The 19,216-nt window shown below is 40.6% G+C and overlaps 1 protein-coding gene across 1 annotated transcript in view; it reads left to right on the forward strand.

Moving 5' to 3' along the window:
• MED27 (mediator complex subunit 27) overlaps positions 1–19,216 on the forward strand; it is an 84,081-nt gene that overhangs the window by 52,392 nt on the left and 12,473 nt on the right. The window contains exons 4-5 of the mRNA XM_009093404.4: positions 3,997–4,090; positions 14,152–14,259. Of these exons, the coding sequence (XP_009091652.1) occupies positions 3,997–4,090; positions 14,152–14,259 (202 nt within the window). The remainder of the gene's footprint in view (positions 1–3,996; positions 4,091–14,151; positions 14,260–19,216) is intronic.

The raw sequence follows: 19,216 nt of genomic DNA on the forward strand, positions 1-19,216 counted from the left end.
ATTTTATATGTGCATTTACTAGCAAAACAGCAGAAAGATTTTTCAACTAGTATCTCTATTACTTTATTCTAGTTTTTTTCCTGCATGTTCATAACAAGGCTTCATTTGAAGTGTAATATTTTGAATTAATTTTAGTCATTGCTGATGTTCATGAAGTAGATTTGTTTTGACTTTTGTAGTAATAATCTGTCATGTTTGTGGAAAAAATAAAATAAAAATACTGATTTATAGTGTTGACAGCCTTTGAGAGCATCTGATGGACTGGCTGGCTCTGCACATTCAGATGCAAACCCCTGAATGACAGTATTAGCATTTTTTAATGTAAAGATTTTGTATCTAAAATACAATTTTAATACCTCCTGAAAAATCATGAACTTGTGTCACGAAGGAAAGAAGAAGAAAAAACGAGAGGGGGAAGTTGGTACAAACCTGCTGTTGAAGATGTCTTAAAAATTTCTTCCCAGACCAGTAAAATTACATTGGGGAAATTGTTTTAGTACTTGATGAGGTGAAGACCTGTTGGTTGAATCTGTTGTTCTTTTCTGAATAGGATGTTCAGGGATCTGGATTAGGGTGCAGGTGTTGATGAAGTTACTTAAATCTTTTTAAATAGAATGGGACTAACTCAGGATGTTGCAATGAGAAGTTGTTAAATGTTTTTGAGACCTAGGATAGTTCATAATATGAAATTCTGTCTATTAAGAGTTAAAATTCTGTGCTGTAAAATGGGGATTGTTGGGTACAATCCTTTGCAGTCTGGCTTCAGACCTTTCTGAACAACCTTTGCATCCTGGAGAAGCAGCAATAGGGAATTTGTCTAGACACTCTCTTCAGCCCTTTGTAGGTGGAACAATGCCTGGTCTAGGACATGAAATTTCAGCTTGTATTTAATTCTGAGAATTCCATTAATTTCTCTTTTTTTAAGATTAAAATAAGCCAAATGTCTGAACAAATCTATTGCCATTTGCTTTTCCCCACTTTGCGTTATTTCTTCTGGGTTTGTAAATGCTCCTTCCAACCATCATCTTTTGTATGTAGGAGAAAACTGAGATGTGCAGAGGACGTCAGAAGTGCTTTTTGGCAAAGTAAAATTAGACTTTTCTCCATCCTCAAGTGCTTTGGTTCTCAGAGACTGGGCAAGAGGTTCTGTAACATAAATAGGAGCTATCGTATTTTTGAGCTAAAACTGGACAGAGATGTGTAAATTTTGTAAGTGCTTATTTTGGCAGTAAATGTATGTATTTCAGTTCTACAAAATAAGTTCCAGACAGCAGCTTTTTCTCTGACCCTCTTTCCAAACAGCCTCAGGAGGGAACTTTATCTCTTCTTTAACATGAGGTCCTCAGTTTTCTCTGAATTTTCACCAGTTACACTTTCACAGTAGTTCACTGCACCTGATTCCTCATGTCCATCCCTTCACAAGATGTTTTACCAGATGTCCTCTCAGAAAGGCAAATCTACAGAATTTTGCCTTAGATAAGGTTGTTTGTCATTTTGTATTTGAGCCAATGCACAATACACTCAGGCTAATTGAGTAATTATATATGTAATTTTGGAAGAATCTTTGTTCTGATGAGTGCTCAGGAAGGCCTGATGGCTACTTGAAAAAAGCCTTGGGGGCACAAAACAATGCTGCACACATCAGTGCATTTTCTCCTGTTGATCTGGGATCTTCTCTGATATCCATTGATGGAGAAGAGAAGGAAAAGACTCCCTGTGTGATGGTCCTGACAAAGCTGCCACAGTAAAACATCACATTTCCTACAGCACGTGGTTTTCTTTCTTTTGTCAACTGAACTCTGAAAAGTGGTGCAAAATTACCAGGCATCCAAGCCCAAAAAGTCTCAGTAACTCACCTTTCAGTGCTTTCAGAAGGAAATTAGGAGATTTCTGCTTTGCTGTGTGATTTCATTTAAAGGGAAGATTCCACAACCCTGTGAATTCCCTGCTCTGCCTTACACTGCTCACATGGTACAAGGTGACAGTTGGCTTTGAGTCAGATTTTAAGCTTCGTGGTCAAGAGAAGTTTTACATTTAAAAATAATCTTATCTAAGAAAGACTTTGAAGAATTGATTAGCTGCAGCCAGCCTGGATCCCATTTTCAAAGGATGAGTGTACATGTCCACTGGGATTTTCAGAAGGACGTAAGCAGATTAAGTGCCCACGTCCAACTGTTGTTCACATGATTAAAAATTCCTTGAATTTTCCTTCCTTAATTGCATTGACTATGCCAGTGTCTTGTTTTCTATAACTTCTTATTTTGTTTGTTTTAACTTCTCACCTAAAACTTGGCAAATTGCAAAACTTAAGCCATGCATAAATCTGCATCACGACGTGTTCAGAACCCCAGAATCTCTCCTTGCCTGCACCACAGCCAGTCATCCCTGGTCCCCCAAAGGCAAGAGATTCATTATTTGCAGAGCCTGGAGTAAAGGCATTTATGAAGCAGTATAAACTCTCCTGCTGGATGAAATCAGCCTGGGATTCAGCAGTGTTTGAAATGAGCTGGGTTTGTGCCGTCCATGGGTGGTTGATTCCTCCTGGAGCAGTGTCTGATGTGCCTCCTCTTTCCCAGTGCTGAGGAAGTTCTTGGCTTTTGGATGGTTTTGGCTTTTCTTAGCAGCAGCAAGTGTTCATGAGTCATTGCAGTGAATGGGGGAACTTTCTTCTGCACAATGACAAGTGTGGATTAAGGTTTTTGTGCAAAATTGTCATAACTCATTTCATTCTTTGGTCACTTTTAAAAGCTGACTTTACCAGCTAAGAAGGTGTAGCTTTCCTGATTTGATTTTATTTTTTTCTGATTGTTTTAATCCTTTGCAAAGTAGCAATTGGAGCATAGCACCTCATTGTTGATCAGGAGGTTTTAGCACTAACATTAGAAATTAATTACTTTGAAGAGCAAGAATTCAACATTTTTTTTCCTTTGTTTAAGCAGATTAAAGGGAAATAATTAGCTTTTTTTTCTTTCTTTTTTTCTTTTTTTTTTTTTTTGAGGTTTTTTTTTTTGAGTTTTACTGTTAATTTAAATCAGACAACCAATTTTCCAAGTCTCTTTTTTCAGAGCACATATGTGGATTAGCATGAGAACAGTTTTATTTACAAATTCATTCATGAATCTGCTCAAGTTGCAGAGTTTGTAAATGGGGACAGATCTGTGCACAGGTGATACAGACTGTCCTGGGAACTCTGCAAAAGCAAATATTTGGATTTTAATGTGTCCAGAGGTGTGGCTGAAGTGGCATGTCCATGGCTTGGGGTGATGTGTCCTGGGAAACAAGGTCTCTGTCAGGCTCTTCTCAGTGTTAATGGAGGTCAGTTCTTAATTTGGTCCCAGGGAGCAGAACAACTGTGTGCCAGCTCACCTTGGCCTGCAGAAACAGGGATTACACCCAGCAGAAAGGAGGTTGTTTTACCTTTGTGTTTGATTGCTCCAAAGAAACATCTGGAATTTACCAGCCAATTTCAGAGTCACCAGTGCATGAAATAAATTGGAAAGATTCAGGGGGAAAAAAAAACATCCCTAAGAATTATCCAAAGACTTTGATAAAACCTTTATCTGTTAAGTTTATCAAAGAGAGAGTAAGGACATGACAGCCTGTGAATTCCTGCACTGGAAGAGTAATTTTAATCATGTGTCCTTCAACCCTCCTGAGGAGAAAGTATAGAAATACCATGGCAGGAGTTTGAAGCTGACAGATTTGGACTGAAATTTAAGAGTGCATGTTTTTAAGGGCAGGGTAATTGATTTTCAAAACAACTTGCAGAGGGCTTTGGTTTGTTTCCTCTTCTCAACAACTTTTTGAGTTATTGCTTGCATGTGGTTTTAAAATACACAGGTATCAGAGATCAATTGATTCAGGAAAGTCCCATAAACAGGGTTAAAAAGGATCATTTTTAAAAGGCTAATTCCTAAACAGGATGAGTGGTTTTTTAAAGCACAGTTTGAGTGTGTGAGAGCCCAGTGCTGATGGTGCTGTGTGCTTTGGCTGTAGGTACGTTGATGATGTGATCAGTCGGATTGACAGGATGTTCCCTGAAATGTCCATCCAGCTCTCCCGGCCAAATGGAACCTCTGCAATGCTTCTGGTAAGCTGAAATTTCCATCCCTTGAGTTGATTTACTTCACAGGTTGAATTGCTGTCCCAAAAATGCAGGGAATTAAAGGGTTTTTTTTCCCCAGAAACATCATTCTTCATTTGCCACAGCAATGCAGCATCTTTCCTGCTCTTAGGCACATCAGTGATAAAAACAATTTCCACTTTAAACAGAAGATCTGTTGCTTTATTGTTAAATGTGATTGTAGAAATATGAGCAGAAAATTCGAATACTCACTGTGGTTTTTGGCAGACTTGGCAATGAGTGAATCCTAATCATGATAATTAAGAAGGAAGAGAATGTTGTCAAGAAGAAAAGAAGAAGGAAACCAATATGATTTAAATTTGTTCACATTGCTCTTGGGTCACTCAATTTCTGTTAGATGATGCAGTTGAGAATTTGCCTCTGAAGTAAATGAGCAGTAAAGGCTGGATTGGAGATAAACAAGTCCAATGCATTCGACTTATTTCTGCCTGACCAAGCAAGATTGCATTGCAGGGGAACCTATTGTTCACATCCATTTTTACAGGCAGCTGTTGTGCTTACAGCAAAAGAAGTCTTCAAAGCTCTAAGACTTTGAGTGGAAGAGGAGTCCATGGTGTGGCAGCTGGCTGCTGATTTCCTTCTAGGGAAAGGCAGAAGTCACATATTTTGCCAAATTTTAAATAAAACTAGAAATACACCACATGCACAGATAAGGAACTGAGGCCAGTTCAGTTTTTTCCATCTCACATTTCTCATGGAAATTTCCCTATAGCAACTATTGCTGTGATTATTTTAAATTATTTTAATTGTATTTCTTTTTAATTAATCAACTGTCTAACATCTCATTATTAACTTTCTTTGAACAGCCACAAATTCACAAGAGATTAACTGAGTCAGAGGTTAAAATAAACAGCTGGCATTAAAACATTTAATCTGCAATTGTTGGATTCACCAAGTGGAAAAATATATTCCAGAGAAGAATGGAATTCATCAGTGCAGTCTTAAGAAGTTTTAAGTCTTAGAAGTTTCTGCATTTCCTCTTAAGCTGACTTTGTGTTTTATCTATTTTGCTGTTAAAAAATATTTGGTTTTGTTCCTTACTTTGAAATGCTTTCCATTTTCCTGGAGCCCTTCTTTGCATACTGAAGTTCCTTCCACTTTTGGTGGCTTTTTGAAGTGGTCAGGAAATAGATGATGTTTTTCAAGACTCAGACACAATTAGGAAATAAGGTAAATTATCTTGGATGTGACTGCCAAGGAACAAGGTTGGGTGGTAACTAGAGGAAATGCATTTCACCAGCAGCAGTAACAGAGTGAGTTCCATGTGGCAGTTGCTTTCTAAATCAAGGACATTTTTGTTCCTACAAGATCCCAGCCCCGTGTTGAACCAGTGGTGTGCATATTTTCCTTGGATCAGAGATCAAAAAGATTGTTTTTAAAGTATTTTTGTGTGTGATTGTGTGATGGGTTTATCATTTTTTGCTTTTAGCCAGGTTTTCCCTCTACCCCATCTGTCTCAGTTGATGTTGCCAATATGGCACTTTCCATCTGGCCCTGACTGCTACAAAAGCTTTTGCTGTTTGCAGCCACAGATCCTTCAGTGAAGAAGGTGCTGAGGGATGGGCAGTGTGAAGAGCACCTCCCCCAGAAGGAGGGAGGTTTCTTCAGCACTTGTGATTTCTCACTCTGAACTTAGGCCAGGCTACAGCTGGAGCTGCTCCCCTGCAGCAGTGTGGTTTGCCTCAGTGCCAAAGGCTCCAGATAATGCTCATTTTATCCAAATATTTCACAGCCAAACTGTTTGCCCAGAGTTAATTAACTAACTGGATAATCTCAACCATGCTCATCCTTGGAGTGTTCCTAGCACACCTGGTGTCTTAGGAAGGTCCTTGATGCAAAGGTCTGGTTTTTACAGCATCTTTAAATACAATTTCTCCATCTACCAGAGAAAAGCCATGCATTCATCTTCAGAGGCACTGGTAAGCACTATACATATCTTAAAAACCTGTAAATGATTGGAGGGAGATGGGGAAGAAGGGGAAGGGAGGTCTGGGAGACTCTTTGAAACTCAAGAAACCTTGGCCAAACAAGTTATCTTTAGGAAAAAGACCCAAGAGAGAAAACTTCAGCCCCAGACTCTACAACTTCACGTGCACATGGAAATCTTGATGTCCTTAGCTCTAGAGTTGGGACTTGCACCACCAAGATTCAGCTGAGTTTCAAGAAGGTTTCTTTCTCTTCAAGAAGAACAAGGAGCTGCTGGAGAGGGTCCTGTGGGGGCACCCAGAGGATTTGGGGTTGGAGCAGCTCTCTGATAAGGAGACACTGCAGAGCTGGGCCAGGTCAGTCTGGAGAAGGGAGGGCTGAGAGGGGATCTCAGAATCCCTGTCAGTATCTCCAGGAGGTGTCAAGTCAGTACCAGACTCTCCTGAGTGGTGCCCAGTGACAGGAGAAGGAGTTACAGCCATAAACTAAAAGAAACCACAAAAAGTTTCACTTCAGCCTGAGGAGGAGCCCTGAGATGAGCTCCCTTGGTCAGGGCATGGTGCCAGTGATGCCAGGTTTGTGGGTTTGATCTCCTTCTGGGCCATTCACATTGATCCTTGTGAATCATCATTGTCATCATCATCATTGTCCCTTCCAACTCAGAATATTCTGGGATAAACTTCTTTCCATGGAGGCTGGCAGAGCTCTGGAAGAGGAGCCCAGGGAGGACATGGAATCTCCCTCTTTGAGACATTCCAAACCCTCCTGGGTGTGTTCCTGTGTCACCTGCTCCAGCTGACCCAGCCTTGGATGAGATGATCTCCAGAAGTCCCTTCCAACCCCAACAATTCTGGAATTCTGTAATAATTAGGAGCTGTGTGAGCCTGTTGATCAAGCTCTGCTGGCAAATAACCCTGGTGCTCAGCTGGGCTCTCCCTGACCAGAAGCTGCAAACTCCTGGGAGAAGAATGAACTGCTGCCTCCAGACAATGAGAAGGTTTTTTATGCTTCAGATTTATCCACAGCAATTGCACCTCATTAGTCTGGATTTATGCTACACAGGCCAAACACATAAATAATTGAAACCTTTCAGAGCTGTGTGAGATCCTCAGCTGATTTTAAAAGCTGATTTTATTGTGGCATTTCAAGGTGCTGTTTAATCCCAGTCTTCACCGGTGATTTTCCAATTAATCTTTTAATAGCACAATGTAGAAAATAGACTAAACATAGAATTATATCAGCTCTAATAACTGTGTAATGCAAAATTAATTTCCAGCAGCAGCACAGGGAAATGTGGATTCCTTAAGGTTTTTTGTGAGATTTTGTTGGTCAAATGCCAGGAATTGTAAATAGATAAACCTTATCTTGTGTATTAAGAAAACACTAACTAATTTTTCATTAATGAAAATACCTAGATTTTTTTGTCTTGAATGATTAGTCATATTCCTAGATCTATTATTTTCCCTGCTGTAATAATCAAATAATTTTGTGATTGTTTCACATACCTTGTTTCCACTATCAAAATTCAGAATATTTTTGTGTAAAACAAATCCTGTGTACAATGTATTCATTAATAACTGAAAGATTTTAGAAGGCAGTAAACTTCAGCTCTGCTTTTCCAGCTGAGAAATCTGAGTTCCTTAGCACCATGTACCCAGCCAGTCCTGCCTGGAGAAGAAGCTTATTTTCTTATCTACATCTGGGAACTATTTTGTCTTTAAATTCTTTTTATCCTCAATATTTGTAAAGAACTACTACAGAAATTACAAGCACTGGTAAATATTTTTTGCAGATAATGGAACTGTTTTCTGTAATTTGTGTTTCTAATGCATAATGATATGTGTAAGTAACTTCCAACCCAAAAAACTGAATTGTTTCTCCCAAACTCAGGTCAAAAATCATGATTTTTTTTCTTTCCAGGTTACCTTACAAATTTTTGCTTTTAAATTATTTTTTTATAGATTTATATTGCTGCCTAGACTTTTAATAGATCTGTCATATAAAAATATGAAGCAGGTTTTTATAGAGTTTAATTCATTCTCCTTAAAAGCAGACACATTTGCATTTGAACTTTCAGATCTTGTTCCCAGCACTTGCAGCAGGCTGGTTGTGTGGCAGTGGGTTGTATTAATTGCAAACAGGCCAGACATCTGTTCTCTGAAACTGAATAATTCCTTGTGTCTCATTGTTGTTTGTTAGTGTTTTACATAAAACCATTCTTATTTTTGTTGGGAAAATGGATGCTGAAATTTATTATTTGCCCATTAAGAAAGGCACCAGAGTGATTTCTGTGCATGAGACCCTGATGTTGGAGCACTGGGAGGAATTTGCAAAGTGATTTAAAATCAGTATTGATATTGTATTGATTGGAAACAATTCAGTGCTGTTATTTCCAAAACAATTTCGTATTTCCCAAGTGCTTTGCAGTGTAAACCTTCCTTCCTTCTTCCCTGTTGGGTGGTTTATCAGGAGAGCAGTGCTCAGGGATAAAAGCAGGCAGGTCATGGGAGGGATGGAGCTCTGCTGGTCACCTTTGGTGGCTTGGGCTCCTGATTTTTAGGGCTGTAGGATGAATATTCATGTAGGGATTTAATGCCTTGGAGGCAGCAGCTTGGTTTTGGTGTTGAAGGAGTCACTCCTGAGCTCACAGTGACTGCCATGGCTTCAAAGTTTGTGCCTTAAGATGGAGAAGCAGCATTTCAAAAGCATTAAAATCAGCATTTCAGGGGCATTAAGTCAGTGTTTGAGGTGACGTGGGCAGGGGAAGAATGTCTTGAATTGAAAGTGCATGAGCAAGGGTTGGCAAGTAAATTGAAAAGTGTGCTCTGCTTGTCTAATGAAGAGTGAGGAAGATGAGGAAGAGTCATTTCCATTGGGAAAAGGGAACAAAAATAGAAAAAAAGTAGATAAAGACTTGTGAGAAATGTCCTCAGCTTTGCTGAGGTGCCCAAAGCTCTCAGGTGTGTGCTGATACTCCCATAGATTTATATTGTGGCAAATCACACATCATTTTCATCCTTGTAAAATTCCTGGTGTGCTTTAATTGAGAAAGTAAAAAAAGAGACAAAATCCATTTCATCCTCTGTGGCAATGCTGGACTGGTGTGAGTGTTCCCTCAGTGTGAATGGCCACTGGCAAAATCTGTCCTTGAACCTTTGAACAAAATTCCTGTGCCAGATTTTTTGCCTTATTAAGAGAACTGGGAATGTTAGTGAGGGAGAAGAGCCAGCTCATCCTTCATATGGTGGAAGCATTTAAAGTCCTTCATTTATGTTGACTTTTTATCAGGCACTATTGCAATTAGGTTAGACTAATGAAAGGTAAATTCCAGCCCTTGCATAAAAAAAGAAATCCTTGTAAAGAACCTAATTAGTATGTTTGTTTATTTAGACTCTAATGGCTTAATTGCATCTTATCTTGCTATTTACAAATAGGCATCATTAAAGAATAATGAGCATGTGAGGGGAAAAGCAGCCATACCAGCAGCAGATGAGACATAAAATAAAAAATGAGAGGAAAAAAATATCTAGTTGAAAGTCTGTGTGTTGGGGTTTTTTTTTAAACTTTATTTTTAATGCAAAACCTTTTTTTCCCAGCATATATAAATACAATTTCCATGCATTGTACTGATTAGTAAGAAGGATCTGTGAGTGGGAGGCTGAGCTTATGGCTGGTTCCATGGCAAGGAGCAGGTGTCTGGCCTTTTGCTGGAAATCTGTAGCTTGGTTACATCTCTGGTTGGATGTTGCCTGATTTCTGAGGTGAATAAAAACCACACACACACTTGTGCTCCTTTTTATAGAAGTGGGGAGGTGCCCATGTTAACTGAAAAGAATGTTTTCTTTCTTTTAGCTCTGCATTGCAGAGCATCTGCAGCTCAAATCAGCAGCAAATTCCCTGGAATGCTGGGGGGAAATCTGCAGCTTTGGGAATTTTTCATTTCACAAAGTATGGGAGCTCAGTGTTGTCAGCATACATTTTCCTGATACCAAACTTAAATAAATTTTAAGAAAAAACATTTGTTAATGTGTTGTTTAAATGGTTGATAAAAGGGCTTTTCACTTGATACTACTTTCAGTGAGGAGGCAGAATTAAAGGGGGGGAATTCAAACTGATTCCTCCAGGCAGAGTTCTGGCATGGTAAATTAATTCTGATCCTTTTCATTTTGTAAACTCATGTGGACCCTGATTTTGACTTACTTGGAAAGGTACTTTCTTCTTTTATAATTATAATTGGTGTTAAATGGGAACTTTTTTAGCAGTCTTACAAGAAATTATCGAAGTCATTCTCCCTGATTATTCTGTTTCCCCCTCTCCCTTTCTTGGCATACTGTGTCTGTCAGATGCTCCTTGAGATTTATCTTGGTGATAGACAAAATATTTTTAAAACTGGGATATTTCAAGAAGATTTTTATTTTATATGTCTTTGTCAGAAAAGCTGCATAATATTGCAGATTTCAATCAGCTGCCTGTCCTACCTTCTTCTTGGGCTTGCCATTTTAGGAAGCAGGGGATTTATGAATAACTTAACTGTCTGAATTTAGTTAAAAGGAAGTTAGAAGTATGTTGTTATTACACAGCCCAAAACAGAAGCTACAGAAGTATTTAACTTGCAGCTGTTCCATTTTCAGCTGACAGAACTGTGGGGCATATTTTTTCATTCATATTAATTGAATTTTAAAGTGACCTTGTACATGTATTGATTTGAATTAAAATTTTCTACATCAAGGACGAGTTGGCATATATCCTTCAGGCAAAATATTAAAAAGCCAAGTGCTGTCTTAACAGGATATCGACAGGAGAAGTTGAAATTTAATAGGAAAACTTGGCTTAGAAAGGAAATTGTTGCCATTTTGTCACAATTGAAAGGTATCTTTTCTGAACAAGGAAGGAAATTTCTCTCACTGGTACCTGTGGAAATGCAGGGACATTTCAGTGCCCATTAAATAGGGACCATCTGGGTGAGTCTGGATTTCCAGGAGAGATCTGCACTTTTGGAGCTTGGAGTAGAACTATCAAATTACTGCTTTACCAAAGGCATTAGTGTTTTATTACCTCCTTTCAGGTGATCTGTAGGGACACAGCTGCATGACTGGGAGTGTAAATTGTGTTCCATACCAAGATCTGTTCTGAGCATGGCCTCCAAGCAGCCAGGTTGAGCAGGGATTGGAATAAAATGGTCTGCTAAAAACCATTTGTAAAATACAGCAGAGTTGAACAAAAACATTAAGCCCTGGAAATAGTTATGAATCTTGATTAGTGGAGGAAAAAATAAAAGCTGTTGCATTTGCTGTGTGTTCAATATGGAATGTGCTTCACCCTGAAAGGAGCTGTGGAGCAGAGCTGTGGCTTCCACGTCTCACAGCATCCTCCAGTCTGGTGACAGGCTGTTGTTCATTCTTTGTACTACTACCCTCATTCTTTCAGTGCTCTCAAAACCATGAACTGTAATTTCTCTGAGCTGCTCTTTTTACAAAATCCCTGCTTCTGTCAGACTTAACTAATGATACAGTGCTACAGAAATCATCTCAATGTCTCGATCTCTCTCCCAGCCAGAGTGAAATCTGCAGCAATCTCTTGTCAAAACAAGAGTGGTACAAAAGAGGGAGGTTTTTTATTTCAGCACCAGAGCACTGTAAGAGTTCATTCAGGCAACCAAGCACCAAGCCAGGCAAAGTTTGGATTTCCAGGGTGCCTGGGTGCCCCTGTAAAGGGGGAGTGCAGCTGTAGGACCTTTCTCAGGGAGCTCACTGAGGTACCCAGCTAGAGCTGGGTCTCCACAGCTCCTTACACATGTGGGAGACAGGAATTCTGAATTTCTATGGTCAGGCAAGTGGCTGATCAAGCTCCTGTCCTGGACATTGTGCAGGATGTGACATTGCAGTGCTGTGGTGGATTCTGGAAGTGGGTGTGAAGTCAGATCACCTGCAGAAGGGCAGGGAGCTAATGCAGGAGCATCTGTGCAGGTGAATCATGTGGGGAGGAGGTTTGAGGCCAGCAGTGAGTTCATTCCAGCAAGCTGGAGTGCCACACACAGGATTTTTCACTGTATTATGTTCCACTGTTCACTCTGAGGATTTTCAGGAACATCCCACACAGGCTTCAGCTCAACCTCAGATTTATTTCTACCTGGCAGCAATGGGAGGTGCTGTGAATGCACAATGGGAAGAGGAAAGAAGGGAGCAGCAGCTCAAGTGTGTGAAGGCAGTGGGGATAGGAAATATTACACAGAAAGCTGGGTCTGGGTGTTTGTAGGACAGCCTTCTCCTTCTTCCATAAAGATTTCTTTTTCTTTAAAATTTCTTCTTTTCCTCCTTTTAATTTTGTTGTGTATGGTTGATGCCTAGTGTGAAGTTATAAATAAGAGTCTGTTCTCTCAGCAGACCAATATCCCACTGAAGTGTCAGTTTTAATAATGCAGAAAAATAAATTGAAGACTGTTAACTCCTTATGTGCTGGCAACTTTTCTCAAAGTTCATTCATTTCCTCCACTTAGCAACAATGACAAAACTCTGTGATTCCAGTGGGGGATCAGCATCATAGCTTGGGCACCTCTGGTAATGACTCTGCATTTCTAACTTAATTAATACAGTGCCAGGTGCTGAAATAACTCTGCCAGTTTTTTGTTTATGAGGACCAACCAGACCTTGTTTAAGAGTACCCTGGCAAGATAAACCAAAACTCACAGCACCTGATAGCACAACCTGGTGTTTCCATTCATGTTCATGGTTCCTGGTGTCTGCATGGCTCAGGCCCTGATACAATTTCCTGTCCTTCAGCCTTTCACATTTTATTCTTCACAAATTACCCATTCTTCTGACCCACTTTTTATGTTCTTGCAGCATTATGCCTGGCAGCCTGTCTGCTTGATGGCTGTCATTGTCTCCCCTTCCCGTTCCTCTGGCTTTTCTCTTGCTGTGAATTTGTCCTGCCCTGTTGTTCAGACTCTTCCCTGCTGGAGTTCTCCCTGTTCTTGGCATCAGTTCTGGCCAGGGTTTGATTAAATCAGCTCAGGCTGAGGCTGCTGGTGTTGGAACAAGGTGATGGGCAGCAGTCATTAACAGAAGTTACAAAGGAATAACATCCAACAGATCAATAAAGGTGCATATTGACTGGTTTCTTTAGGTGTGGATTTGTCTGCTGAGGTCAGCAGTAAAAACACATTTGTTTTAGTGGGTGTTAATCCATACAGGATGAAATGTTGGAACACTGGCAGAAAATGAGCTGCTGCTAGTTGGGAAATATTAAAATGAACTAATTGTTTCTTTTTTATCTTGGTTTTATGCTTTTGTGGGTGAGGAAAAACTCTCTAATAATCTCTGCATAACAAAATACAAAGACAAGATCCTTGTTAGACACACATCTTAACTGTATTGAAGTACAACTTCATCTTTGAAATGTAAATTGATTTTTAGATTAAAATGCCTTCATTATTGCATTTTTGTCAATAATATAATTTAGGCTTGTTTCTGTTGTTATACTCTGACTGACCCTCTATATTTTCCATTATACTAGTTTTATTCTTTGCACTTTAACACTTTCACAGAAGGAAATGAAACCTTTGAAAATGTAACATTTTTACTTTAAGCTGTAGTTTCCTTTGAAATAATTTTACATTTTTATTGGACAGAAAATGTTTTCCATTAAACTCATGGTATGCTTTTACAAGCCAGCATTAGGAGAGTCCGATTCTTCTCTCAAATTGTTTTTCTCTAAGTGGACTTATATTGGAGAATATCAAATTCATCGAAAATAATCACATTTGCCCATTGTTTTTGACAAGTTATTGAGTTGTGATGTTAATAAAATGGAAAAAATTGCTTGGCAGTGTCATGTCTGCACAAGGGAATTCTGTGAACTCATACATTTTCAGTTGCAAATGAATGTTTGTTTGTTCTGCACTTTATAGCATCTCTCCTCCCCATAACACACACTGCTTTTAGATCTTTTATTTTGGTCCCTCTATAAAATATTGAAAACTGAAATTGCATCAACTTAAGCTGTTAACTCGATGGTTTTATGAATTCAGACACCATCAGCTCACCCTCAGCTCGTTTGTGTCCCTGTCCTGCTCCTCCCAGGTGACCTTGGGGAAGGTGCTGAAGGTGATCGTGGTGATGAGGAGCCTCTTCATCGACCGCACCATCGTCAAGGGCTACAGCGAGAACGTCTACACTGAGGATGGCAAGGTGGGCATGGGGCACTCACAGGGGGGGCACTGGGGCACTCACAAGGGGGGCACTGGGCACTCACAAGGTGGGCACTGGGCACTCACAAGGTGGGGCACTGGGGCACTCACAAGGGGGACACTGGGGCACTCACAAGGGGGGCACTGGGGCACTCACATCCTCTGAAAAATCCCCTCTGTAGGAGCCTCGGGGGTAGGATGGTTGGGACAGATGGAGACAAGAGATCTCTGCAGCCAGGTTGTGGAACTTGGGGTTATTGCAAAGACCCTGGGTGCTGCCAGCCACAGGTGGAGCAGTAAAGAGAGGGGTAAAGAGAGAGAAGGCAAGAGCCTGGTAAAAAGAATGAGAGAGTAGAAGAGGTAAAGAGTAAAAGAGGATAAGAGAGCGAGGTTCCTGTTATAATACCATAAATCTTCTTCTGTGCTGAATATTCTAATTCCCACTAACCAATCTAGTACAAGATACAAATCCTACAGCATTTACATACACCCTATTAGAATCATTACATTATCATATTGTATTACATTTTAAACCCTAAAAACTCCTCTTTGGGCCCTTCTGCCAAGCTAGTATGGTCTGCTCTGACCCTTGGAGCTGCCTGCAAGCAGAGGGTGTTGTTTGATCATTACCTTCAGCCAGCCACACCATTGTTTTCCAGTTGTTCAGTAACTAAGGTATCTCAAAGCTGCTTTCATTTCAATCTCACTTATAGTTTCCATATTCTCAAAATCTTTTGCCAGGCAATCATATTTATAAGGCTTTCCTATTTCATCTTTCCACACACCTTTGCCCAGGATTTTTCTCCTGGGAAGCTGAGAAGCCTCAGAGAAAAAGGACAACAAATTCTTATCTCATTTTGCTTCTCCTGTGTTGTGTTCACATGTGGAATGTGTTTGGAGATTGTTTACCACAGGATTGTTTACCATGTTTTCTCCATGTGTTTGGAGATTGTTTTGTTGGTTTCTGCTGTGGGTTGTTTTCTCTCTTTGGCAAATCAGTGCCAAGCTGTATTGGGACTCAGGAGAGAGTCCCAATAATTTTTATTATTATCTTTTTAGCATTGTGTAAGTATCCTTTCTGTATTCTTTAGTATAGTTTAGTATAGCATTCTTTAATATAATACAGTATCATAAAATAATAAATCAGCCTTCTGAGAACATGGAGTGAGATTCATCATTCCTGCCACGAGGGGCTCTGCAAATACAATAGGTCACAGCCTCTCCAGCAGCACTGCACTTCATTTCCATCTGTTTTCATGGCAGAAAACTGGGATCCCACTGCAGGCACACTGGAAATGCAAAACTGGCACAAGACTCGGAATGTCTGAAGAATGTTCCAGTTTAAATCTGTCTTGTTTTGCTTGGGTTTTGCATCCCCAAATCTCTGAGTTCTTTCTAAGCTCTGAAGCCTTTGCTTGAATTTCTGATTTATCACCTTAGACCCCAGTTGCTGTGTTCCTCGTGTCTGCTGAGAAAACATTTTTGCAGTGTACCAGCACATCAACAGCCCAAGGTTCAGCTTTCACTCTTTTAAGAGCCATTGAGAAATCTTGGGCTGTTTTTTTGGCTTGATAAACACAACAGAGAGGATCATTGGTAGGTGCTCCTCAAGAATTTGCTTGCCAGCAGCAGCACATCTTGAACAGCAGCTACTACAGCAAGTGTTACCTGTTTCCACAAGTGATTTATTTTGTGAACAGCTCACCCTGCTTGAACCCTGTGCCTGCACACTCTCCATATGGCTCTCCTCAGCACATCAGGAGATGTTAACAGGACCTGATGGCCTTAGCTCAGCTCAGGTCTCTTTCCAGGCTGGAATGGTCTCTGTTCCTGAGACATCCACCAGGACTCTTCATTCCAGTGACAGCACTAAATACCTCCATGTTTCACACTGTCTCTCTGGAGCTTTCTCTTCTGCTTATGAAGCCTATTAAAATAAGAAGTTCATTATATCAAGATGAATATTTGGCACCCATAGGCCATGTTATAATGAGGTGAGATTTCCTTTCCTTTCAGAAGTGATAACTGTGTTTCAGCACACAGAAGCACGTTGTGTGCTGACCCAGAGTTCAGCAGCTCTGAGTCTGAACCTCTGTTCTCTGGGAAAGGCCAGGAGCTGAGCTGCTGAAGGAAATAGTGCAGCTCCATTTCCCAGGTGAGACATTCTTCCTCAAAGGACGGAGGATTAGTAGTAAAATAAAAATTGCTTCATTTTAATTTGCCTTTTTCAGTTAGGCAGGTTTAAATACCAGTTTGCCACAGAAGCAGCTGCTCTCTAGTCCCTGTATATTTGCATATAAATACAGAGCTCCAGCACCAGCCCCTCTTCACCCCAAGTTCTGCATGGAAGTGAAATGATGGTCTGCTGAGAGAGCACTGACAGTGTGTGATGGATTCCCATGTCACACTTCATTTGGGTGTGCTCGTTCTCTCTGATGAATCCAGTTTCCTCTGAAGCTCCCTTGAAATACAATAATGCTATATATGCTGAAAAGCTAAGTAAGGAGTTCCTTTCTGAAACTCAGCATCTGGCACTGGGATTCTGTTCAGCTCAAGGTGAACTCTCCTGGGAGCTGCACATTGTTCCTCTGCCATCGTTTGCTGCCAGGGGACAGCAGGACTTGCCAAGGCCAGCTCTGGGCACGGGGCACTAACCTTTGCCTGCTGTCAGTGGGGAGCAGTTCTGTTCCTCCAGAGCATTGCTGTTAACACCTGGCTTATTTCTTGCTTTAAGCCAGTCTGCAGGGGAGTCTGTTCTCTGCTCATTTAGCTTTGTGTCCAACCCTGGGCTGTGTGACTGCTCCTGCAAGGCTGCACCAACCTGTGACCTTTACGTGGCACTTTGCTATTCCAGTGGGCATCCCAGAGATTTTGCAAACCCAAAGGTCTCTGTTTTAGGTATAAATAGGAACATTTTATTTGACTGAAGTAGAACTGGAGTTGGGGCCACTTAAATCATGAGCAGATTTGGCTTGGAAGATTAAATAAATGCGTAGTTTGCTAGTTTTGCCAACTGGAGCACATATTGACAAACAGTGAGCTCCTTTTTTTTTTGTCACTAATTAACTACTCTGGTAATTGGAGAATAAGAATTAAGATTGTGCTCTCACAGTGATTTGCTTTCCTTATTGTGCCTGCTGGGAATGAGTGATTGCAGTCAGTTAGGAACAGAGTCCATTGCAGTTCCTTCCCTGTCACAACAGATGCTGTTGGGAAGGTACTTCAGTCAGGCTTCTACACCATTCTGCCTTCTCAGTTGCTAGCCTGATAGCATGAAAAATGCACCAGCATTAAGGAGAAACACACAAAAAAAGTAAGAAAAAGATCAGTGAGTATCATCCTTATTAAATAACAGAAATATGGAGAACCCTCAGGAACACAGTAGGCGGTGATAATTTTTCCAGGGAGCAGTTTACACAGTCATTGTTGATTTGGGACTTAGCTTATGTATTCCTAGGAAACATTTAATATTTGTAAACAACAGGGAGATGAGGAATTAGGTGCTAACATGCAATATGGCAATGCTGAAGTGCCTCTTTTCTGTAAGGCAAGCTGAAGAAGGGACACTGGATAAATCTTCTTTGCACTTAAATAACTGGATGAGAGGGTCTGTTGAATCACCCTCCAAACTGCACACATTGGAAAGGCCTTTAAGTACAAAAAGTGAAATTCAGTGGAAGAAGACTTCTTACAAGTAGAGAGGGGTTTGGGGCAACCAGATGTATTCTGTGGTATTTAGAAAAGGAGAGCTGGTCATCACTGGGAGACTGGTCACACAGACACTAAATGAGAAATGGGCTGTGCACAAAAAGGCCAAATATTTCCCCTCTGATCAGAGCAGTCATCATTTGTTACTGAAAATACACTGGTTTTCAGCAAATTCTGCATTGCTGGGAAGATAAAAGGAAGAGACAAGTGCAAACAGCAGAGCTGTTGAGACTCCTCTGGTCCTTCAGTCAAACAAGTCTGGCAAAACAACCCCAAATCTGGGTTTTTCTCCTGGTTGTGGAGCTGCTCAGTGACACACCAGCAGTAACCCAGGAAAGCTGACATTGCATTTTCCAGGTTGCTTTATCTTGCTGTGTGCTCACACATTGAGCTGTGCAGGTTGACAGGTGCTTACATGAGAGCCCCACGTGGTCTCTGCTGAAGTCTCCCTAAATGGGGTTCTCCCTCTTACACATTTAAATACTTTCAAAATTAAGGTGAAAGAGCAGAAGTTTTAAGCTTGCAGTGAGTAAAACAAGAGCAGCCATTCTGGGGGTTTATTTTCAAGCTTTGCTTATACAGACAGAATCATTGCATCTCTTAAGTGCCTCGTGTACCTCTCTCGTGAATTATTCACAGACCCTGCAGGATGTCTTTGCCAAGCTGCCAGCTGCATAACTTGGACATTTTTGGTGCCACTTTGCAAAAACAATAAGTGAGATCTGGCAGGCTCTGACATGTCGTGGGTGCTGGACCCGCTCACGGTTGCTGTTGCTCACCATCCTAACCCTTCATGTCCACCACAGACTGATGCATTTTAATTACCCTCATGATTTTAGTGGTGGCACAGTGCCACCCCTAATTTCAGACTGTGACATGCTTGTTGTGCATTGAAATTTAACCATGGATGGTAATTAATTACTAGTGTTTTCCTGATTCCTGACTAAATGAAGCTTTGCAGCTCATCTTCACAGGGCAGCTGAGTCATCAGTATGCCAACAAAAAAATCATATGGGGATTTTTTTGGCATGATAACACCGTGCTTTTCTTGGGATGCAGAGACCAAGAACCACCTTGACAGGGCATGTGGGCACTGGCCAAATTCCTCTTTTCCATCCCTTCGACTTAACTAAAGAAACATAAGTGTCTCTGTTGAATTCTCATGTTGAGGAACTTGGGTTATGTTAATGCTCTGGCTTCATTAATTACCCCATATCAATAAGAAAAGGCAGCTTTTAGCCTCCTAGCGT

Source organism: Serinus canaria, chromosome 17 (genome assembly GCF_022539315.1).
Source record: "Serinus canaria isolate serCan28SL12 chromosome 17, serCan2020, whole genome shotgun sequence".
In the NCBI taxonomy this organism is placed as follows: Eukaryota; Metazoa; Chordata; class Aves; order Passeriformes; family Fringillidae; genus Serinus; species Serinus canaria.